Source organism: Epinephelus lanceolatus, chromosome 1, assembly GCF_041903045.1.
Source record: "Epinephelus lanceolatus isolate andai-2023 chromosome 1, ASM4190304v1, whole genome shotgun sequence".
Taxonomy (NCBI): Eukaryota; Metazoa; Chordata; class Actinopteri; order Perciformes; family Serranidae; genus Epinephelus; species Epinephelus lanceolatus.
In genome coordinates this window covers 37082680-37105422 of record NC_135734.1, presented here as the reverse complement: position 1 = coordinate 37105422, position 22743 = coordinate 37082680, and the positions used below count along the sequence as shown (strand labels likewise).

The 22743-nt window shown below is 41.1% G+C and overlaps 1 protein-coding gene and 1 long non-coding RNA gene across 2 annotated transcripts; one reads left to right on the top strand and one right to left on the bottom strand.

Annotated features, from left to right (window-relative positions):
* Nucleotides 1-1709: 1709 nt before the first annotated feature.
* Nucleotides 1710-2868, bottom strand: LOC144464678 (uncharacterized). Its single transcript, XR_013492341.1, has 3 exons — nt 2760-2868; nt 2311-2413; nt 1710-2215 (listed from the first exon to the last, which is right to left on the bottom strand). It is a non-coding gene; the product is annotated as an uncharacterized LOC144464678 (long non-coding RNA).
* Nucleotides 2869-11469: 8601 nt separating this feature from the next.
* Nucleotides 11470-20543, top strand: cyp24a1 (cytochrome P450, family 24, subfamily A, polypeptide 1). The gene is made up of 12 exons (XM_033627113.2): nt 11470-11838; nt 11989-12179; nt 12295-12388; nt 12475-12568; nt 13840-13931; nt 14314-14425; nt 15122-15267; nt 15800-15966; nt 17718-17796; nt 18094-18291; nt 18457-18568; nt 20129-20543. The coding sequence occupies exons 1-11, from the start codon at nt 11584-11586 to the stop codon at nt 18565-18567; spliced, it is 1539 nt and encodes a 512-aa protein (XP_033483004.1). The 5' UTR covers nt 11470-11583; the 3' UTR covers nt 18568; nt 20129-20543.
* Nucleotides 20544-22743: the final 2200 nt, after the last annotated feature.

Genomic DNA, 22743 nt, shown 5'->3' with positions numbered 1-22743 from the left:
GACTGAAAGAATGAGATCGCAGATAGGAGCAGTCACAATGAGTTTCCTCCATAGAGTGGCTGGGCTCAGCCTAAGAGATAAGGTGAGGAGCTCCAATATCCAAAGGGAGCTCGGAGTAGAGCCCCTGCTCCTTTGTGTCAAAAGGGGTCAGTTGAGGTAGTTTGGGCATCTGATTTAGCCTGGAAATCCAGACTCAAATCTAGAAAGATTTTGAGTCTGGCCCTCACCGATACACCCTTCCTACCCAAGGGGCGGCACTAACTGAGGCATATTAAATGCCGCCGCACGCAATTGGATAGCAGATAGCCAATCAGAGCAAAAAACAAGGTGACGTATTCATTGCAGTTAGCCCCATTGGTTTGCCACCCAGTGGGGCTAACTGATATATTATGCTTTTGCCGTATCCCGTCAGCAAAAACGTCCTTCCTGGAAACGAAGGTTTCTAGGGCAGACTTCTGTTCCTCTCTCAAGGAAAAAGATAAGTGTAGATGGCTTAGCGTTTCTTCCAAAGCTAAATTGAATGGATGCAGCCCTTCAGCAGGTGCCATCTTGGCTGTTTACTTTTCGGCTCCTACAGCAGTCATCATGTTACGCCCGCCCAGAGCCTGCCTCTGTCAGATAGACTGATCTGATTGGTCCGATGGCGATTTACGGACTCTGCTCGTCAGGGCCAGATCCCCATGCAGAGCAAATTCAAATTTGCTAGGGGCAGGGCATCTGGATTTCCAGGTTACATCTGATCAGGACGCCTCCTGAGTGCCTCCTGTTAGAGGTTTTCCAGGCATGTTTAACTCGTAGGAGGCCCCAGTGATAATATATCTCATCTGGTCTAGGAAGAGGGACATCTTGAGTACATTGCTTAGCCTGATGCCCTTACAAATCAGCACTGCATGAGTGGATGAAAATGGATAGATACATATCTGGTAATTTGAGATTCATCAAAACCCAGCAATCCATGGCCTTTTGGAGAAAGGGCCTGTTACATACTTTAGAGTATCTTTTAGATCCACACTTTGCATCTGCATTCTTCAACCCTTGTTTCCCTGCAATAAGGCAGCTCTCGTGAGATTTTGGAAGGAGAATTTTCTTTGAGGGAGACTTGGTTATGAATCAGTGGATCAAATGAAAGGCAAAGAAAGTAATCTTATCTATCTGTAGGGTCCTTTCCATAATGAGCCTGTCAGTGACAAAGTAACAGTACACAATTGCCCATAGGGATTACATGGCAGTCTGTTTTGCCACTGCAGCTGCAGTACTCTCTCTCAATACTGGACCATAGACTCTATGTAATAATGGATGTGGCTACGTGACTTTAGCCAATGGTTTGTGGACTGTCATTTTGAAGCCTTGAGTTCTGAATTTTGGCTGTTGCCCTCATGTTTGTTGTTGTTTTTTTTGCCAAAAGTGACCATATTTGGACAAGAGGATGGCGCTGTGGGCTTCCCATTCACATTTCATGAAATGTAAATGGGTGAGTTAGTTGTTACGTATGTTGAAATTAGCTATACAAACCAAAAATGTTTTTTCCGCCAGGCTGTAAACATGTTTATTTCTGCTGTAAAGTTGGGCATTTTAGCATCGGTGTCTATGGGGATTCACTCTGTTTTGAAGCCACCCTCAAGTGTTTATTCAGTGATTTTGGCTCTTTCGTGTTGGCTTCGTTTCTCAGCATCAGAAGTTGTCGCTTGTACTGGACCAAAATCAATATAAGTGGTCTCCATTAGTCACGAGACACAAAAACATGGAAAAATGTGGAAAAAATACCAAGTTTGCGGTCAGACTGTGGTCTTGAGTCAAATATTTGACAAGAACTGTGGCACCTTCTAGGTCACGGTGTCACAGCTTCTAAAGGGGGGCAAAAAGTCAGATAACCACTGGTCTATTGAATCAATTTATTGAACATACAAATTAATTTAGAGTATGGTTCATTACAGTTTAAAGAGAGTTTCACTCTCTGTTGCCCTTTATGAAGACTCAGCGGCAGAACAAACAGCTTGTTGAGCTCTTACAGGTAATTGTTTTTGCTCTAAGGCAATAAGTGCCAGCTGAATGGTGGTTTCTTTGGTCACTAACCACCATCAAGCTCAAATGAGGCAATCTGAGTTGAATTTTGTCATACAAACCTTTCTGTGCTCTGGCTTGTATGGCCTCCTTTGAATGCCCAGCAGCAGGAAGGCTGACAGGACACCGGTGCATGATGACATCCAAAGAGCTCCTGTTTATAATGATAAGATAACAGAGGCAGGGCGATGAGTTGATGGGGCCACGGGGGTACACTGTATCTGGGGGTCAAAACTTTGACAAATTTACCTCTGAGGCTCAGGTCAGCAGAGAGGTCAAAGTGTACCAGAGTGTGCCAACGATGTAACCAACGAGTTGATATGGGGCCATGGCAGTGGTTGTGACATAACTACTGCAGAGAAATTGCAGGGTCATATCTGTATTTGATCACTTATATTCATTATTACTGCATGTGGAGCAAACTTTAATTTATGTCACTGCAGGACTTTGCTGAGCAGGTTATATTGTTGGAGATACCAACAGAGAACAAAACAACTGATAAAAAACACACAAACAGTGCTTAATAGTAACCACTGACCTTGTCAAATACTAACTGCACTTGCTGCACTCCTTCACTAACTTGCTTTTAAATTCAACAGACAATCACACCTGTTAACCTATTGGCTTCACTTAAGCAGAAAGTAGGGCAGCACATACAGTAAGTTAGTGTCTTCAGCTACATAACAAATCACAATTACCTTTGGTCAGATATTCTTTGTTTCTTTCCTCAAGGTGCTCCTGCAGATCAATCAGCCAGCCATGGTTAGAGCACCGCTCAGAGTGTGTGTGACCCACTTTCCCTCTGAACATATAATCCATATAGAGACAGCAAAGCAAAAGAAAAATACATTTTAACACCGCTTATTGGAGTACTAAATTTCAGGGCACAACTGGCTGAATACATTTTAGTGCAGCTAAAGTGACGATTGATATAAGCAACGTATTTGAGGTATCTTGCAACAAGATATATCAGATATAAGATATATATCAACACATCTTCACTTACTCCAGTTGTACAAAAATGAAGCCAAAATAATACGGATACAGGCACTGTCCTCTTGCGCAGGTGATGTAATTTGGAGCCAGAGACTGTGTTATCGGGTTCACGTCCATCCAGCCAAATACGAGCAGGTCATTGATAGCGAGCACACTAGTTGGCACACACAGCTGTCAATCTTGATGCACGTTCACATTTTATAGCATCAAATCTGATTAAAACCAAACTCATCAGAAAAAGAACATTTGAACATACATCAGTGTGATAAGCACTACCTAAAATGACAGAAAAAATCGCTGGGAAAAATTTGGCTTTTTTTTTTTTCCATCCACCAACGTGAAGGGGGCGGGGTTTATGACCTATACTTCAGCCAGCTACCAGGCGACAATTGAGATGTTTTGGCTTCACATTTTGGGAGCTGTCATGGCATTCATCTTTATTATAAAGTCTATGGTTGAGGGTGCTGGACCAACTGACATTGCTGTCTGTAGAGTGTGTATTCCTTTTAAATTACATTAAGTTACTGTCAAACATGCTGTACTATATTTCTTAATACAGGAGTATGTAAGTGAGGTTTTGATACATTGTGGAAAACACTATTAGGTCAGTCAAACTGACAGGAGGATGGACCAAAGGCAGCTACTTAAAGAAATAGTTCAACCAATAACAACTCAGTCAGCCCGTTCTCATTCCCAACTCTCTCCTATATCTCTCCTTTCGCAGCTTTATCACACGCACCGGGCGGGGGCAGTTGTTGACGCAGTGGGTAACAACCGAACTTGTCAAATACTGACACCTTGTCAGTTGATGTCCATGTCAGGCACTGGCCAACAGCAGAAACTACCAGCGTACAAAGGGAGAGAAAGTCTCTATGGGGCTAGTGGAAGGGGTGGTGGATGGGTCAAACAAACTCAGAACTTTCAACCAGGAGCCCGCTGTTCATTTCCTGTGTGAAACCAAAAGTCAATGGAGTCATTTTAATAACAACGTAGTCTGCTAGTAGCCTATGTGTAGCATGCTACAGTAGTAACGTATGTATGTCACATGACATTAGTAATAACTGTACTAATTTTAAGCTAAGCTGTGATGTTTTTTTCTAAACCTAACCACGTACTTTTGTTGCCTAAACTTAACGAAGGGAGAATTTTACCTACATTGTAATGTATTTGAAAAGAGACTTTATGCATGTACCAAGCAGAAACTGTACATTTCCTGTGAAAACTGAAACGTAGTCTCAAAAGACAAAATGCATTTGACAAGAGTAAATTGACCAGAATGTCTAAACCAACGTATGATGTAACCCAGCCCATCATGTTAGGATCTTAAGGTTTACTGACTGACTGAAGTTGGGATAAGAATGTGAAGACTCACCTCCTCAGGCTCTCTCTGGTCCTATAAAAGGCTTCCTACTGAATGGCACAAGGGAGAGCGAAGCACCTGCTTTCAATTTTTGGCTGCTCTATGAAACCTTTGGTAGGACCACAGAGAGTCTCGGGAGGTGAGTTTGTGTAAGTCTTTTTATAACATCTATAAAGATATCTCAATATTCATTATTTTGAAACGACTGTTGGATGCTGTCCTAATTTTCTACAGCGTGCTACCATGAGTTTTCCAGGACACGTAGTTCACTTAGTTCACAGACCTTTGTTAACTGTACTCTCTCGGTGAACTCATGCTCACCAGCAGCAGTTCACCTCAGTCACCCCTGCCTCCACCGACTAATCTCTTCAAAAGAAACGATGCAGCGCTGAAATCCCTGATACCCAACATTTTGGGGGAGCAACAAGGGTGGTTGTTGTGCGCAAACATTTTACTGTGACAAATTTATGACCCTTTCGTTTATGACTTTGCTGTTGCCTATTGACATTTCCCCTTTCCAAGGAACAAGCCTCGCTTCTACTCCCAACACTTTCCATTCCTTCAGCTTGTTGCTGTCAGAGAGGAGGGAGGGAGGCCCTTCTCCATGCAGGGAATCCTGACCCAGATACTCGAGGCAACAGCAGCCTCGGTGTGTATGGGGAGGAGGTCAGCAAGTTCACGGAGATCTCCTTCCTTACCAGCTCCAGCCATTCCCCATCATCTCTATCAATAGGAATGACCTACTTTCTGGCCAGAGTCAATAATCTATAGGCTTTTGTGAGACCCATCAAATAAATAAAACCCTTGTTTGTCAGCGTCACAAATATTTATGTTTCCAGATATATGACTCTGGCTTGATGTCAAGAATGTTAATGCTCAATCAAGGCCACACAGAATGTGCAATGAGTCGGGACACATTGAAAAACTGTTCAATGACAGGAAAAGTTGTGACTGGGAATCTTTTGCCTGCACTGTCGACACTATTTAGAAACCTCTCTGTGAGTTCTGTGAGAGCTTCGCTGCTGCGACAAGTAATTGGTGTGATGTAGGGCAAAAACACGCTGCTACAGAGCGCAGGAGATGGTGGTGGCGGCGGTGGGGTGCTCCTTGCTTTACTCCACTCCCACTCTGTTGTAAATATTTTCATTCTTAGTGTAAGGGGGCACCTTACATTCTAGGTCAGGCATTAAGTGATCACTCAGGCTGATGTGACTGTACGGAGCATTTCCATCTCTACTATGGATCCCCAGCTAACCTCCTCCTTCTGTGGCCTCCGCATTATTTCTCACAGGAGAGCCACGCTGGTCTTCTCACGTATGAATGTGCATCTTTGTGTGCCCGAATGCCTGTGTTTCTCCTTTTTCTCGCATGTGCCTGCGTTTCCCCCTGCACCATACGGAGCAGCCACCACGTCAAACCCAATCCCCGAACTCACTGACCTGTCAGTCAATTTGGACAGTTTGAGTCATCAGGTTCGCCTGCCCTGTGTGCTGACGACTCCGCTGCTGCCTCAGGGGGTCAGCTGCCTCCCATATCACAGTTCATCACTTATCTCTGCTGCTGATGTCCCGACTACAAAGCCCTCACTGATTTTGAGTGTAAGAAGCAGAGAAAATTGAGTCACAATCTGAAAGACGAGATGATGAAAGTGTTCAGTGGGTCAAGAATCAGGATTTCAGTCAGAGGCTTGCAGTCAAATCAGGAGGCTTCAGTTTCATTTTAGTCAAATCACATAGCAAGCACTAAAGAATGGCACGTAACACTTGAGATGTGAATCTGAAAAAGTAAAATCTGCCATTAAAAAACTACAATAATAATTTGATAATGCTTTAAATTCTAAATAGGGTATGGGCAAAGAGCATAAAGGGTTTTCTTCTGTTGGTATTTCACGTTTTATGAAGCCACAAGGCAGACATGTTGATGCATCGTGTCTGCATTTCAGATGAGACTGTTTATATGTGTATGTGTTTAATTATGGTGTCTGTGTTCCCTGAATGAGTACATTCAGTCTCTTTTACTTGTTATGATCCTGTCACCTCACCAAACTACAGAAGGGAATCTGTCATGTTAATTGTGTTTACCTGTGCAATACATTTAGGGTTTTTAAATTCTTTTTACGATTGCAATTACGTCCAAAGTGAATATTTTTTTCCATAAATTGCCTTAAAAACAACAGAGCTTGTGCTTGCATTTTAGCTGATATTTGATGTAATTTTTTTAAAGTATATTTTGACAGATATTTATTGACCACATATAACGAACCAAAAGCACAACTCCTCTATTTATACATTTATTACGGTAAAAACCTTTCCACTCACTAATTCTGCTCAAGGTCAGAGAGGATGGTATTGCGTAGTGACTATTTACCCACAAGAGAACATCATGAGAAAACATGTTTTCTCTATGACTTGCACCCTGCAGGCGCAGTCAGTGCCAACTGTCCGTGACACTGCCAGTGTTACCTTGTGTTCAATATGCCAGTACAGGCCGGGACACTGCGAGGTTGAAGTCCTGAGGAGAAGGCTTGCTCAACAACCTGCTGATCTCGCTTTGAGAACGACGTTTTCTCTGATCGTCACTAACGTACTTTTAAACTGTTTCTGTTAATAACTGCTCTATTTAGAGACATAGATACTCATATTCCCTTTGGTCTTTCAAGTTTAAAAGTAGTGTTCTTGTCAAACTGGATGATTCTGTAATGATATTGGGCTTTTATAACTTATTTTCATTATCTGCTGATTATTTTCTGGATGAGTCAATAAAAAAAGTTCATTTTTTTCTATCAAATGTCATATTTCAGAGCCCAAGTTGATGTAGCAGTCGTGAACCCAAGCATACTCAAGTTAACTAAACATATAAGAAAGCAGCCTCTCATGCATGAAGCTGAAACCAGAGAACATTTTGGTTTTATGCTTAAAAAAATGACACTTAATCCCTCATTAAGAAGTTACAGATTAACTTCCTGCCTGTCGTCTTATTGTGTCTCTAATAATAATTTACTTCTCCTACACTGTCAGGCCATGCCAAAAGAGAACATTAATGCAAGGGGAACTTCATAATTTTTTCTTATGGAGATCAGTTTACTCGACATGGAAAGTGAAACTCAGCTTGGGAACACAGTTGTATAATTTCTTCTGTGGAGCTTTGAAAAATATTTTTTTTTTTATGATGTGATAATGCTATGGTTAAAGTTTGGGTAGGTTTAGGCACAAAAACAAGCTGGACACTGCCTTCTGGTCACGCAGTAAACTGTATACATATTGGAAGGACACTCTTTGCTGTTGCTCTGAGGCTTTTGGGAAAATTTAGGAGCCTGATCCACTCAAATGTGTCCTTGAAGTGACAAGCTCCTTATCCTCGGCTAGTAAATACTAAAAAATGTCTGTTTTATTTGGAATGGTGATTGCAAAGAAGTTCATTTTACAAGTGAGGAAGATGGACTCTGTTTTGAATGGTTAAATTGATGGTTAAATGAAAAGCCTAACACATTACATCTGGAGAGATTCTAGATAGATCAATAGAGGCGCTGTATTTGGTAAGATTTGGGACCCTGTATTGAAATTCTTTCAGGGCAAAGACTAATTTTTAGATGACGCACCTTACTGTGTATATTTTTGCTTTTCTGTATACATACATTTTTTTATATCCTCTTTTAACAACACATTGTACTAATCGTCCGCATGATACATGGCTGGTAGCCGTTAAACCTTGTTAAAACTTTTCTTTTCTCATCAGTGTCTGATGCTGGAAGTCACTGTCCAAGCGCTGGATTCTGATGACTTCTGAGTGAGACCTGGTTGCATACAACCCCACTTCAAAAGATCTGAACCATCCCTTGAACCATCCCTGAAACCAGAGAACATTTTGGTCTTATGCTTAAAAAAATTATCTGAACCATCCCTTTCAGAATAGAGAACTGTCATCATCATGGTTACAATGATAAACACTTGGTTAATGTACTATATGTCCATGTTTTATTTAAATACGATTGTCAGTTGGAAATGGGATACAAACAGCTGTGTTAAAGCCTGAGGTTTCGTTGATCCATCCGTCCACGCCTACCTCTTTACTTTATAATGACTTCCGCCTCCCTTCATCCATTCATCCATCCATTTTCGTAATTGCTTATCCTCTTGAGGGCCGCGGTCTGGCTGGAACCTATCCCAGCTGACATTGGGCGAGAGACGGGGTACACCCTGGACATGTCACCAGACTATCGCAGGTTACCATAACTACTACGGCTGCTTGGAAACTTACAGAAATGACTGATGCTACCGTTGATTTTGGGAGGACAGTCTCGCGTTTTAGGAACTGTTTGGATCCATTGTTTTGAAGTTTGACTCCTTGGATGGTTTTACTTGAGATATTTTAGTCTCTGCCTTATTGATTATGTCAGAACTAATGTAAAGTCTCCTAACTTTACAGAGGTGCCACATGAAATGACCAGAGTACCCTTAAAAGACAAAGCGCTCTCACTCCCAAGTCATTAGATACAGTGGTTTGGTCAGTGGACCTATGCTTCAAACTATGATGCTCTGTGTGGCTGTAGTAACTTTGACTGGGGCAAAGGAGGAAGTCAGGTGGTGTAGTAGAAAGAGCAGCAACATCTGCATGTGGAGGAGATCATTGTGGGTGGAGAGGTCAAACAAACACAGGACTTTAAACATGGAGACCACTGTTGACGTACTGAACTTATGTAACTTAACTTATGTAACAACTTATTTTAACCCAAACCATGATCTTTTCCTTAACCCAACTGGAAGTTTATTTTGAAAAGACACTGTATGCATGTAGCATACACTGATACGGGCAAGAGTGATGCTAGAGGATTATGTAGAGCGTCATAATTTAAAGTGTAGAGCTACTGACCAAGCTGCGGTGTTCCACACTTTTGGCAATGGTTGGTCCTTGTTGGTGGCTTTTCCTCTGATTCGATGTGTTGAACTGGCAGCGGAGTATGTCGTGACTGGCAGTTCGGCTTAGCGTGCGAAGAGAAAAACAAAAGTAAGGAAAGCAAACAAATGACTAAAGTCAAGAGAGCAAGATAAAAACAAACTTGTTATATTAGGTGAGATTTTTTTTTTTTTGCTATTGAGCTCTTTAGCAGAAACATTTTATATTTGTTTGTTTTAGTGTTCGCTAGCACACTGTAAATATCCTTTATTCTTTCAACATTGTGTTGAGTTGTTAATGTACTAACTGGCTAACTAGCGTCTTGAATCCATCCTGTCAGTCTTCCGGTTTCCCTTTTGAGTAACAAATACAGTCTACTGCCACCTGCTAATTAGGAGAGTTACACTTGTACTAGTTGGCCATTGGCTGTAGTCTTTGCGGTGTGTTCAAGCACTGTATCCTCACAGAACGGTTCGTATGAGATCCACATACAGCAGTTTGTATTTCCTACAAATTAGTGCCCCACAAATGACGTTATGTCCTTAATATAAAGTTACATAATCATCGTTAAGTTACTGTGGTTAGGCTAAAAGAAACATTGTAGGGACGTTCCTTACAATGACTCATAAGGTGTTGAACACACATCTCCGGAGGAAAGTCCCAGGGGAAAGTCTTTGGTTTTGTGACACATCCACTACCCCGTCCTGCCTCCTTACACAACCACTCGGTACCACTTCCTTTTTTACTCCTGTCAGCGTATTGTTCGCGTGATCGCAGCCTTCCAAAATACGTAGGTTATGCTTGAATTACTTGCTCATGCATGCAGGATGTTTACGAATTGTACCTTTCGTAGAAAAGCGTACAAAGAATTTACGAGAGCAGCCCGGTTCAAGCGCAACTTTTTGGCGGAGACACAACATGAGGCAACACAACAGTTGGCCTTCGTTGCTTCAAGTCGTTTGATGTCGGTTTGCTGTATCTGGGCCGTAAAACTCACTAATCAATACTTAATATCTTATTTGTTTAATCTGTACACAAACTGGCGGAAGTCACTGTCCGGATTAAACAAATGAAACATAACGACAATAAATACAAATTGCCAAAGCCGCCTGACATCTAGCTCTGATTATGAGAGACCGAAAGAGGATACATGTTTTTAGATGTGTGGGTGGTGTTTTTTCCTTTTTTTTTTTTTTTGGAGGTGGTTATTGATGTGTGTGTATGTGTGTGTGTGTGTGTGTGTGTGTTACACCTGGGGAGGCTCTCATTTAGTCGAGGTTCAAGGTTGTTCTGATGCCCCCTGAGAGTCTGTGAATGAGCACTTTAACAGGGTAACAACACGGGGCCTCTGCACATGTTATTTAAGTCATGCTAGCTCGGAGGGGGCGGTGTGTGTGTGTGTGTGTGTGTGTGTGTGTGTGTGTGTAGAGCAGGGACACACAGGTGGTCTCACTGCAGGTAAACCAATCAGCTCATCTACATACAGAGCTGAAATCAAAAAGCTGATTAATAAAATGTGTTACATGAAGTCTATTTATATTACATTCCTGCTTACTTTGTGTTGCATGCACTTATTAGAAAATTTGGGGAACAGTCTGGAAAATAGATTTTATTATAAGACACCACATGGAAAGATCTGGAAACCTTTCAGTGAATGACATGATACCATGTATCAATGTTTCTGTGAAGATGAGGCAAACTCAAACTAATTTGTACTCTATACTAGTTTCAATAACAGCTTTTAATATTATCTACAATTATAATACTCATTCAAAAAGAGAATTGCACCCAAAATGCCCAGTTACCCCCCTTCACCCCTCCACAAAGAACACACACTCCAAAACACAAACAAAGCAAACACACACACACACAACCTGCAATCTGTTAAATATTTGCCCACGGTGCAGAAATGTGGCAGTAGTATTTGCTCTGCCAAAGTTTCGGTTCTCCCAATCGCTCAAGCGAACCGCGTCACCTCCGATGTGGCTGTGTGTTTATTTATAAAGCGAGGGGGGGCTGAGGGCATTTCCTCGGCCTATCTTGGGTCATACGACCCCCCCAACGTGGATAAATGAATAGTGGGCTCGACGGCCACACCGGTCCCTGATTGGTTCAGTGCACGGCAGGAATAAACACTCTCAGGGTATATATATTGCAGCAAGGTGTGACACTTCCAAGAAATGAGAAACACCAAGATAACAAAGAAGAGCTGCTGCTGAACCTAAACAGTATTCCGCTTTTTTTCTTTAAATAACAAAAGTAAAGATTTGAGGATGAGGACGCAGATCCAAAAAGTTCCTCAGATTGTCGAGCTGCTGAAGAAGAAGTCTGTCGGCCTGCAGCACTTCAAACCAACATCCTCAGTGTGCGTCCTGGAGAAGGATGCTCTGGAGGCTGCGCGGTGCCCTCACGCTGCCTCCAGAGCGCACAGCTTGGACGCGATCCCCGGACCCACCAACTGGCCGCTCATTGGCAGTCTGGCTCAGCTGCTGTGGAAAGGGGGTCTGATGAGACAACACGAGGCACTGGTACAGTAGAATTAATAATATCTTATTCTACAGTTGGCTATTTTTTTTTACAAGGAAACACAGCCTGGTTTATCGAGTCATGCCGCAAAATTTCTAAAGAATAAAAAACATGTTCAATGTAAATTACATTTCTCTTTAAATCTTTCCTAGGTTGACTATCATAAGAAATTCGGTAAGATTTTCCGGATGAGGCTGGGCTCCTTTGAGTCGGTGCACATTGGCTCACCTTGCTTGGTGGAGGCGCTCTATAGGAAGGAGGGAAACTACCCCCAGAGACTGGAGATCAAACCCTGGACTGCATACAGAGACATGAGAGACGAAGCGTACGGACTCCTCATCCTGTAAGTCTTCCTCAAATTTCTCCTACATTCACATTTAAGGTATCCATAACTCATCAGGATTCAGTTTGACTGCAAGTGAAGGCGCAGATGTTTTAAAGCGTGTCTGTGTTTGCAGGGAGGGGAAAGACTGGCAGAGGGTGAGGAGCGCCTTCCAGCAGAAACTCATGAAGCCGACAGAGGTGGTGAAGCTTGACGGCAAAATAAACGAGGTAAAATACTCATAAATGTCAGAGTTGGTGTTTTAATATGTGTTTATACGCGATCGGTGACTGACAGCTGGTGTCTGTAAACGCAGGTGTTGGTGGACTTCGTTAGCAGAATTGGAAAAATAAACGTGGATGGAAAGATTTCTGACCTGTACTTCGAGCTGAATAAATGGTCGTTTGAGAGTAAGTTCAACTTGTTTTTGTCCACTTGTTCATTCGGGCTGCAAGATATGATTATTGTCCTTATTAATTGTGTTCTTTAGCTGGTGACCAGGGCCATAGGTTTTGTTTCAACATTAGGGGGCCCAGTTAGGGGGGGTACTTGATTGCCTGCATGCTGGTGAATTTGTAAGCCTCCATTTATGGTGGAAGTGTATTTATGTGTGTGCAGAAAAACTTTAGATTTAGGTGGCAGGCAAATTAACATAGAAAAATATAATGGAATATAACACAGTGAGGCTCATGGGCATTTTTTATTGCTTTCAAATATTTATTCTCCTGTAGATCAACCTTTCACCCTTACACGTTAGTCCATAAAAATGCTTTAAAAAAGGGATGAGAGTGTCAGTTTGCTTTACTTAGTTTGCTTTTACATAAGGCTTAAGGGTACTTTCTGACGTCCTACTTTTTAAAATTCAGTTCAATTCAATGTTCAGAGCGTATAAGTAAGAAACCCTTTAACGGGGAAAAAAAGATTTAAATTCTTTCTTTACTTTGCTTCTGCGTTTATCATGTGAGTCTTTTTAGCTTTTCCATTTTAGTCTTGCATTTTCTCTAATATTATTTTATTGCATTTATTACATTATATTTTACCGCCTTTTATGCACCTTTTACTTCTTTAATCATGTAAACCTGCCTCAACTGGAAAGCACTTTAGTTCAGCTCCTGTTGTTTTAAAATGTGCTATATTGAAAAAATGACTTGATTTGGGGACACATAGACTATGAAATGGGTCATCCGCCAGACAATTTTGAGCATCAAACACTTAATTTCCTAATTTCTGATGAATTTTTATGCACCAATTTGTGGATTTTCTGCAACAAGTTAAGGTGTAAATGTCTTTATTTTTGTCAAAAAAAGTTCTCTGCTACTTTCATGTTATTTTCGGGGAGGATGAATGCACATGCTCTAAATATTTAATGTGACGTGTCCCCTGAATCCCCCCAAAATCTGGGCCTATAGCTTAAACGATTAATGGATTACCAAAAATAGCTGCAAATTAATTGTTTGTCAATCAGTTAATCAGCTTTGCAGTTCATTATTTGGTTTGTCCAAAGCATTTGGATGTATCTATACTAACAGTTTTTATACATATGTTATTTTGTGACCTCTAACACTTTTTAAAAAAGAAGTAAAAATTAAAAATTATGTAGAAGTAAAAAGTCTTTTTGAGTCTGCATATATATCCAGCTCTGGCTCTGAATTTCACTCTCTTGCCTTTCTTTTTCATTCAGCCATCTGCCTGGTCCTCTACGACAAGAGATTCGGCCTTCTGCAGGAGAAAGTCAACGAGGAAGCCATGAACTTCATCACCGCCGTGAAAACAGTGAGTACTCCTGTTGTTTGTTCCACTCGTAGCAGCAGTGTGTGCCGTGGCATAGAGGACACCTGGGATGATCTGTGATACGCTGAGCCTGTACAAGTTCATCAGGTTCACCTCGGCCACGGGTCAGTCGGTGATGCAGCAGTTCAGCGTCTGACTCTGACTGACACTCTCGCTGTATTTGCTGAGATTTTAGTGGGATTTTACTGGGGCAAACCAATATCACCCACAGTCAGGAGATGATAAGTGGAGGCTTACAAAGGTCTCACAGGTCAGAGGGTGCAAGAAACAACAGAAGGCTGTGATAAAGATTGAATCAAAGACTTTCTGTGTGAGTAGACGCTGATTGGATTTAACGCTCTGCCCTCTTTGTCTTTCTCTATAGATGATGAGCACATTTGGCATGATGATGGTCACACCAGTGGAGCTCCACAAGAAATTCAACACCAAATCGTGGCGGAACCACACAGCTGCATGGGACCGCATCTTCAGCACTGGTACAAACACGCACACACAAACGAATACTACACTACAAAATAGATAACTCTCATTTCACAAAGCTGTAGTACACTTTGTCTTCACTCGTCCGTGATGTACAAACCAGTTTGAGCTCATTTCCAGTCAGAAGACAGATAGAGAGGAACAGAGGGAGGAGGTTTGAACTGAGTGCCTCTGTGTTTTTTGTGTACTTGGCACTCTGGGTAAATGACAGCTGGAGTTGTAGTAAACTGCATGACCTAAGAGGGAGAAATCTGCCAAATATTTGTAGTAGCAGGCGGCGGGAGGGCGGGCAGAGAGGCAGGAGGAAGATGATGCTGGTTGTGCTGGAGCTCGTTACAACCTCTTACTCACAAACACACATAAACACACAATTTTCCTACAATTCGTGGGAAACTTCACAAGCAAAAAGCACTTGTAGGCTGCGTGAGATGGAGTGACGCAGTACTTAGTAGCAGCAACTGTCAGAGTGATTTTTAAACGATATTCAGCTTTTACAAGCTTATGACTCACATGATTAGTCAGGGGTCAAACACATACAGAAAACAGAGACACATCACGTCTGTATGATTTAGATCTCACACTTCACACATGTTGCAACTCGATCATACCGACAGCCCAAAGAAAAGGAATTTAATTCTGACATGAGATTTAATTCAGTGTGATAACATCTTTGCTGCTCTGTGTTTCTTCAGCCAAAGTCTACATAGACAAGAAGCTGAAGAGGAACTCCGTCAGAGCTCCTGATGACTTAATCGGTGACATCTTACACCAGAGCCGTCTCTCCAAGAAGGAGCTGTACGCAGCCATCACAGAGCTGCAGATCGGAGGAGTTGAGACGGTGAGCGACGTTTTGCACCACAAAGAAACACATTTCATTTACAGGAATAGTTTGATATTTTTTGGGAAATATGAATTGCTGTCTTGTTGAGGGTAGATGAGAAGATTTCCCCAAATGTTCAAAGTGTTGCTTTAAAGCTATGTCTGCCTATTCCAGCTTCTTTTGTTTATTAACAGTTGATGCTCTTATGTTAGATCATCACACAGCTGCAGGCACAGCACCACATAGCTATGATCGCAGGTTAACCTCTTAAATCTTTTACCTTTCGCCTATTTTCCTCCGAGTGAGGAAGGAAAAAAAACCTCTAAAACAAACAGGTGCTGCGGTTACAGTGCCTCAGAAGTGTAAAATGAATGTGGTGTGGATGTAGCTGAGGAGTCTTTGAGGGACCGCAAACATTCCTCAGCTCCCTTCAGGACCCCATTGAGGAATGCACTTTGACTAGCAGCCTCACTAAGTGACATCTCCTCTCTGCCCCCCTCCCTCTCTCTCTCTCTCTCTCTCTCCTTCTCGCTGTGTTTATGTTTCTCAGGCCGCCAACAGTATGCTGTGGGCTATTTTCAACCTGTCACGTAACCCCGACGCCCAGAGGAAGTTGCTGAAGGAGATTAGAGAGGTGGTGGCTCCGGACCAGGACCCGTGTGGAGAGCACATCAAGAGCATGCCCTACCTCAAGGCCTGCCTCAAGGAGTCTATGAGGTACAGTACAACAGGGGGTCATGGTGCTCAGAAAATAGAACAGCTACATGAAGCTCTCGGCTGCTACTACAGTTACAATGTGAGAAATAATTAGCAGGCGATAGAGTACAGTGACTTCTAAAGGCTGCGTACGTTCAACTATTACAGCTCAGTCAAGTTAAGTATGTTTTGCTGATAATACTTCTGTATTTTCACTTGTATAACATCTAAAATTCAGGACTTTTACTTGTAAAAAACATTATTTTCCTCATACTGTCTGTGCTGGAACCTCTGTCTGAAACGCTCTGTCTCTTTAAGCTCCCCTCACGAAAAAGCTCAGTTTGCTCTGATTGGTCAGCGTTACAGGGTCATCTGTATGTCAGTGTCTCTGCACCCTGCACCACCATAGTGGCCAGGGAATGACTTAAACAGAGTTTAGCGGAACTTTCTACCATGAAAAATCCAAACTATTTGCCATAAAAATCCATTGGCACTGAGCATTTCTGCAAACCACAGATAGGTTATATTTACACGTTATTATGTAGCAGATACATTGACACTGTTTCAACAATGCTGTGGTCAATGTGTGGTTACATTTAGGCACAAAAACCACTTGGTTATGGTTTGGAAAAGACCATGTTTTGGCACAATCCTGAAGAAATCTTGAAGAAATCAACCTTTTTTTGCTAAAAACACCCGTTTTTGGAGCCTAGAAACAGCAATAACTCACTAGAACACAACCGGTTTTGTTGTTTGTCTCGAACAGAGGTCTGTAGTGGTCTGCATCTTGGCAGTAGTCTAGCTTAGATCACATGCCATCCACCATTCTTTCCAGCTCTCATTGCCAAAGTCAGCTCTTATACTATGCCTTTAGAAACGTTGATACAAATGAAGCAAGCAAATGAAACGTATTTGTGGTTTGCAGAAGGGTATGTTGCCGGAAAAATCTCCTATTAAAGCTTTTAGACAAACTTCCAGACAGAATATGACATAAAATTAAAGAGAAATTAAGAACATCTGCTGCCAGGATTACGTGTTTCCCTGAGGTTAGCTTGTTGCTACATGTAGCAGTGTAGCCTATGTCAAATAAACACTTGTAATAGCCTGCCTGGAGTAGATGACTATATAGTCTCAATCTGAATAATTATACAGGGGAATAAAGCGTACGAAACCAAGTATTCAGAGCAGTCTGAAGCCAGAGGTCTTTGCCCACAGGGTCTTTCCATACGTATACATCATTTTGTGAAAGTTTGGCCACATTTCATATGAACATCCGACATTGTAAAATCACAGAAAATAAAGAAAAGGTCCCCTTTAAGTATCCGAGTACTTCTTCCACCACATGACATGACATAACATCCGCTGATAAATTTGATTCTCCGTTTTCCAGTCAGTCTCACTGACTCCGTCACGATCTCACTCGGTACCACGGAGATTAAAGAGGCAAAACTCACACACATGACTGACTCAAAAACATGAGATGTGGTCCCAGCTTAAATCCATGTGGTCACGTTCAGATCACTAGAAATCACTCTTGTGCAGTCACAAGTTGTCTAACATGTTATTTAAGTTCTAATGCCATAACCACACGCAGGGAATGTATATGATCCCCGACTGGAGATTATATCTCCCCTCATCTTGTACCGTGAAAAACATTGAGAGTAAGATTATCTTAGTTAAACAGCTTAGATATGTGTGTCATGCCATACTACAGCTTCGCTGAAGCCGTATTCTCATGTGCTTTTTTTTTTTCTTTCTTTGAATTCTTACAGGTTATCACCATCAGTCCCGTTCACCAGCAGGACCCTGGACAAAGACACTGTGTTGGGAGATTATGCCATTCCCAAAGGAGTAAGTGGCTTAGATCTCGTTAACATACACCTGACATGAGCAGATTACATTCTTGTATTCATTTACATTTGTCTGTCTGACTGTTACAAAAACCTGCTCAAATACTGTACAAAGTCTAAATGGAGCAACTCTCATGTGCAACTCCGGATCAGATTTACAGTAACAAGGTCTTTATCGGACTTTACTTTACTGTAATCTACTGTACTATCTATTATTTCTTTATAGCAAGTACTGAGGATTTTTGATCTGTATAACAGTAAACATGTAGCTTTAATTGTTATTGTCATTCATTTACAGACAGTGTTGATGATAAACAGCCACGCACTGGGCTCCAATGAGGAGTACTTTGACAATGGGAAGCAGTTCAAACCCGAGCGCTGGCTGCGGGAGAACAGCACCATCAACCCGTTCGCCCACGTTCCCTTCGGCATCGGAAAGAGGATGTGCATCGGCCGACGGCTGGCAGAGCTGCAGCTACAGCTGGCCATGTGCTGGGTAAGATCTGTTCAGCTTATAGACTCATTATCAGTTACTTTAAAGCACTGCAGAGTTGGGTAGTTCAGTAAGATACCAACTGATTCTTTTTGAGTTTTCTGTCATGTCACTCTCTTAAAACTTTCACTGACTGACGATATCGAACTCTGCTTGTCTTTCTTACAGTTGGTCAGAGACTATGAGATCGTAGCAACAGATAACAAGCCACTCGACGTTGTCCATTCAGGACTTTTGGTTCCCAACAGAGAACTTCCTGTTGCCTTCATCAAGAGATGAGGTGAGCCAATCTCTCTACTTGGATCTCCAGTTTTTATAATAGTTTGACATTTTGGGAAATATACTCATGCCCTTTCTGTCCAAGAGTTAGATGACAATTGATACCACTCTCATCTCTATCAGTTAAATATGAAACTGAAGCCTGTTAGCTTAGCTTAGCACAAAGACCTGAAACCGGGAAAGGTTTAGCCTGGATCTGTCGTATGCGGCACCTCTAAAGCTCACTAGTTAACAGAGGTGTGGACTCAAATTTGATGACTTTAGACTCAAACACCAGTGACTCGTGACTTCACTTGGACTTGAGCCTTATAACTTGAAAATACCTGATACCTTCCCGAAAACCCAAAGATTAAAAAGTTAATTATTTAAAAAGTGTGCCATGAATTAATTAATTTCCCTTCAATTCCTAAGTCAGCTGACTTTGATGCTACTCATTCTCAGCAAGTCGACACTTCTCCAGACAATCCACTTTGTTTGAATCCGACAGCATCCAATCAAGTTGCAGGAGAAAACCATGAAGAGCTAATGTTACATTACTGAGCGGCAGTTGAAAAAATGATACCAAGTTAATTGTGTTTTTCGCATATAAAAACAATGTGGTAGTCAACAAAAAACGATTAACAGTATGTAAAATGTGCGGGACAAAAGTAACAAAGGGAGACACACCAACTTCCAGTTAAGTTCCACATTTGAAATTGCACAAAATCTGGTCATAGCCAAGGAAACGTGTGGTTCATAACCCCCCATAAAACCGTTTTCACGCTTGTTTTACACAATAAAAATACATATTAATCAGTGACTTACCATTGGAAGCATTGAACCGAGCCAGGCTAGCTGTTTCCCCCGTTTCCACTCTTTGTGCTAAGCTAAGCTAACTAGCTGCTGCTTCATTTTTACCGTACAGGTATGAGAGTGGTATTGATGTTCTTACTTTAGGGGTGGGACACATGTTGGGTCTTTGCTAAGCAAGGTCGGGCACCGGGTTCTACTCTTGTGCCTACTGTGTGCCAACTTTCAAGACCGTGCAGGCAGGTTGCATCTGGGGGTTGCTAAGCAATCATAACCAGCTAGAAATCGTGAGTGCAGAGCTGATCTTCTGCCAGGCGCTGTTTCTTAAATGTGTATTGGGCCTAAAATATTGTCTGTGGGACAGATGCAAAGCTCTGGATAGTAAGATGATCAGCTTCTCCTCCATATTTATCATAAACTGATATTTATGGAAAAAGGGAACAATATCTGCTGGCTGTGATTGGTTGTTTCTCATCATTTGACATGTGGTGCGCCATGCGGAAGGCTTGCACGGCGCTCATTTTTGAGCACACCTTCTGTGCATCTAACATTGAAAACAATGGATTTGAGGGTGCAAAATGCAGCTTGTGTGCAGGTTCTTACTCTCCACCAGAAAGTATAAGCATACCACCCAAAATGCCAAACTCTCACTTTAAGTCTGATATTTTTTAATCCAGTTTTCTCATCCACTGTAACAACAAAATGGCACATAGTAAACACTGTGGTTTTCACACTAATTAATTAATTATTTCTCCTTTCCTTTCACTCTCAGGCTCCATATTCAACTCTTGTGGACGTAGTGGCAGAAAGACGATACCTCTGTTGCCATGGCACCGATGGTCCAGTGACTCCCTGTATTGCTGCTCTGTAAATAGAAAAAAAAGACACAGAAATAATGAGACATGTAATCATGCCATAAATACCTCAAACTTATTTAAAACTATTGCTTATGACTGATGATGACTGACCAAAATACCAGTGGTTATGTACAAACTGAATGTTGTACCAAGGCACCTGTGTATGTAAATGTCTTTTTCTTTTCCTTGTTAAATAACTTATATATATATGAATAGGTCATGTTTATTTTTCATTGTGTATATACAGTGTTATTATGATGTTGTAATATTGTACATTGTTTTATGTAGAGTCATATTTTATTCACTGAAATAAATACATACATAAATGTATCAAAGCCGAGCCTGTGTCTTTCATAAGTCTTTGTGTGATTTGAAGTCTTTACAGCTTGATTAACAGTAGATATTCAAAATGTGTGCTGTTGTTGATGTTTTTTAAGTGTCTTGTCAATGGTAAAGAACAATCTTCACCTGACTATTTTCTTGAAAAAAGATGCTGCAGATGACTAGAACTGGAACTTATTAGCTGGAAAACACTAGGGGCCCGTAGCATAAAGCCTCACCCTGCAGTCCAAATTCAAAGTGGATAACAATATCACAGAAGATACGTTTTAGTCATGTTAATTTTTTTGGTCCAGGCACTTTTTTTCCAAAAAAAGAGGGTAAAACATTGTACTGAATGTGGGATTATGAATGAAAAACAAGTCAAAAACAAGAGAAATGTCTATTTAGGAGCTTACTGTTTATAAAAACATAGAAAACTCAAACCCTTAAGACCAAGGAGCCATTTGCTTATTATTTCTGTACATTTATAACAGTCTGCGGTGCGAGGAAAGAGTTCAAAATTACTCTAAAAGTGAGGAGTGTCATTGACTACGAAACCCATAAGCTATCGGGTCATTGCTGGCTATTGATTGGCTCTGAGCCTGAAGTTAGTAAGGCAGGCCCTCGTTGGTTATTTAAGCCTAGACTGTCAGTATGGAAGCTCCCATTGGCTCAAGGAAACGTGTCAATCAAAAGGTCAGGAATTTGCCACCTTTTTTTTGTTTTTTTTGTTTTGTATTTTTGCCTCCAATTGATAGGACAGCTTAAGTGTGAAGGGGGAGAGAGAGAGGGGAATGACATGCAGCAAAGGGCCACAGGCCGGAGCCGAAGCCGGGCCGCTGCAGCAACAGCCTTGGGGTGTCTGCTCCATCCACTAAGCCACCTACGCCCCTGGAGTTTGCCACCATTTTGAAAAGGAGGGGTCGACTTATTTACATGCAAACTGGATAAGTTATGGATAATATGTGGAGTATTATGATGAGTAGTATGATCATTTGAAACAATGCAACAGCAGTTGTAGATATCTATGGGTGAATATCTAATGTGTTTGAACTAAATATTTCACTGGATTTAGATCATTTGGACCTTTAGGACTGCATGAGCACCATTTTTGTTGCCGTATAATAAATCTGTGAATTACCAGTATGCATAAAAGGTGAGTTATAACTGTTTGTTTGTTGTTTGTCTGAAAGAAACATTTATTAAAACCTGCTGTGGTATCTGTATCTTGAAACGGTCTGCATCAGCTGAACTGCAAGGAGAGTGGCTTTCAAACGATAGGTCATATAGGTAAACCAGCAGTTGTTTACATATCATAGGTCATCAATAAAACCTTTGAAATGCCCATGTCAGATTGTTAACAATGAAATTATGATAAATAATATTGTATATAATTATTAGTAACAATATAATTTGTGGTATTTTAACAGTTTATTGTTGCAACATAACATTTATAGACTATATTAAGTATTCGTTAGTAGTTAATGATTGATTTGTAAACTGTCTTTAAAAATGACTTTAATGGCTATTATAGTCAGGTGCACTGCAAAGTATTTATAAAAGATTTAGCAAGGTATTATTATCATCAGTTGCAACTTAAGAAATAATAGCCATCGAAATAATGTTTATAGACAGTGAACCAATAATTAACCCCAGACACATACTTGATATAATATTTAAAATGTTATAATATGTGCAACAACTAACGATACAACATGTATACATGAGTCTGAGTTTGTTTTAAACGTTATCTAAGGTTCATAATCAGTGAGGGTCAGTGTTAATACAGTGTGTGACTTACTATAGCCCACTGACCTAATCCTACAATCTTAAAATCATGTTACACAATAATCATTGTCTACTGTTAGCAGCTGGTTATGTTACGAAAGTGAGTTATGAGGTGAGGAGCTTATACAGCACGTCATGTTACTGTATTTAGAATGAGACCAAATTAATTAACTAAATAATGACAAAAATAGAAACAGAGAGGGGGTGTGGAAACTTTCAAATACTTTTTCCTTTGCTCTTTAACATTGTGTATAAAAAAACATATGAAAACTCCTCACAAACGACTACTTGTTAGCAGTTTCACAAGATATTTTCCTCTTAACCTAACACCTACTAGATTTTGCTGATACAGTAACACCTCTGTATCTAAACCAGCAGGACTTTTTCTTGTAAAGGACTAAATGTATATTGTGGCCTTGGT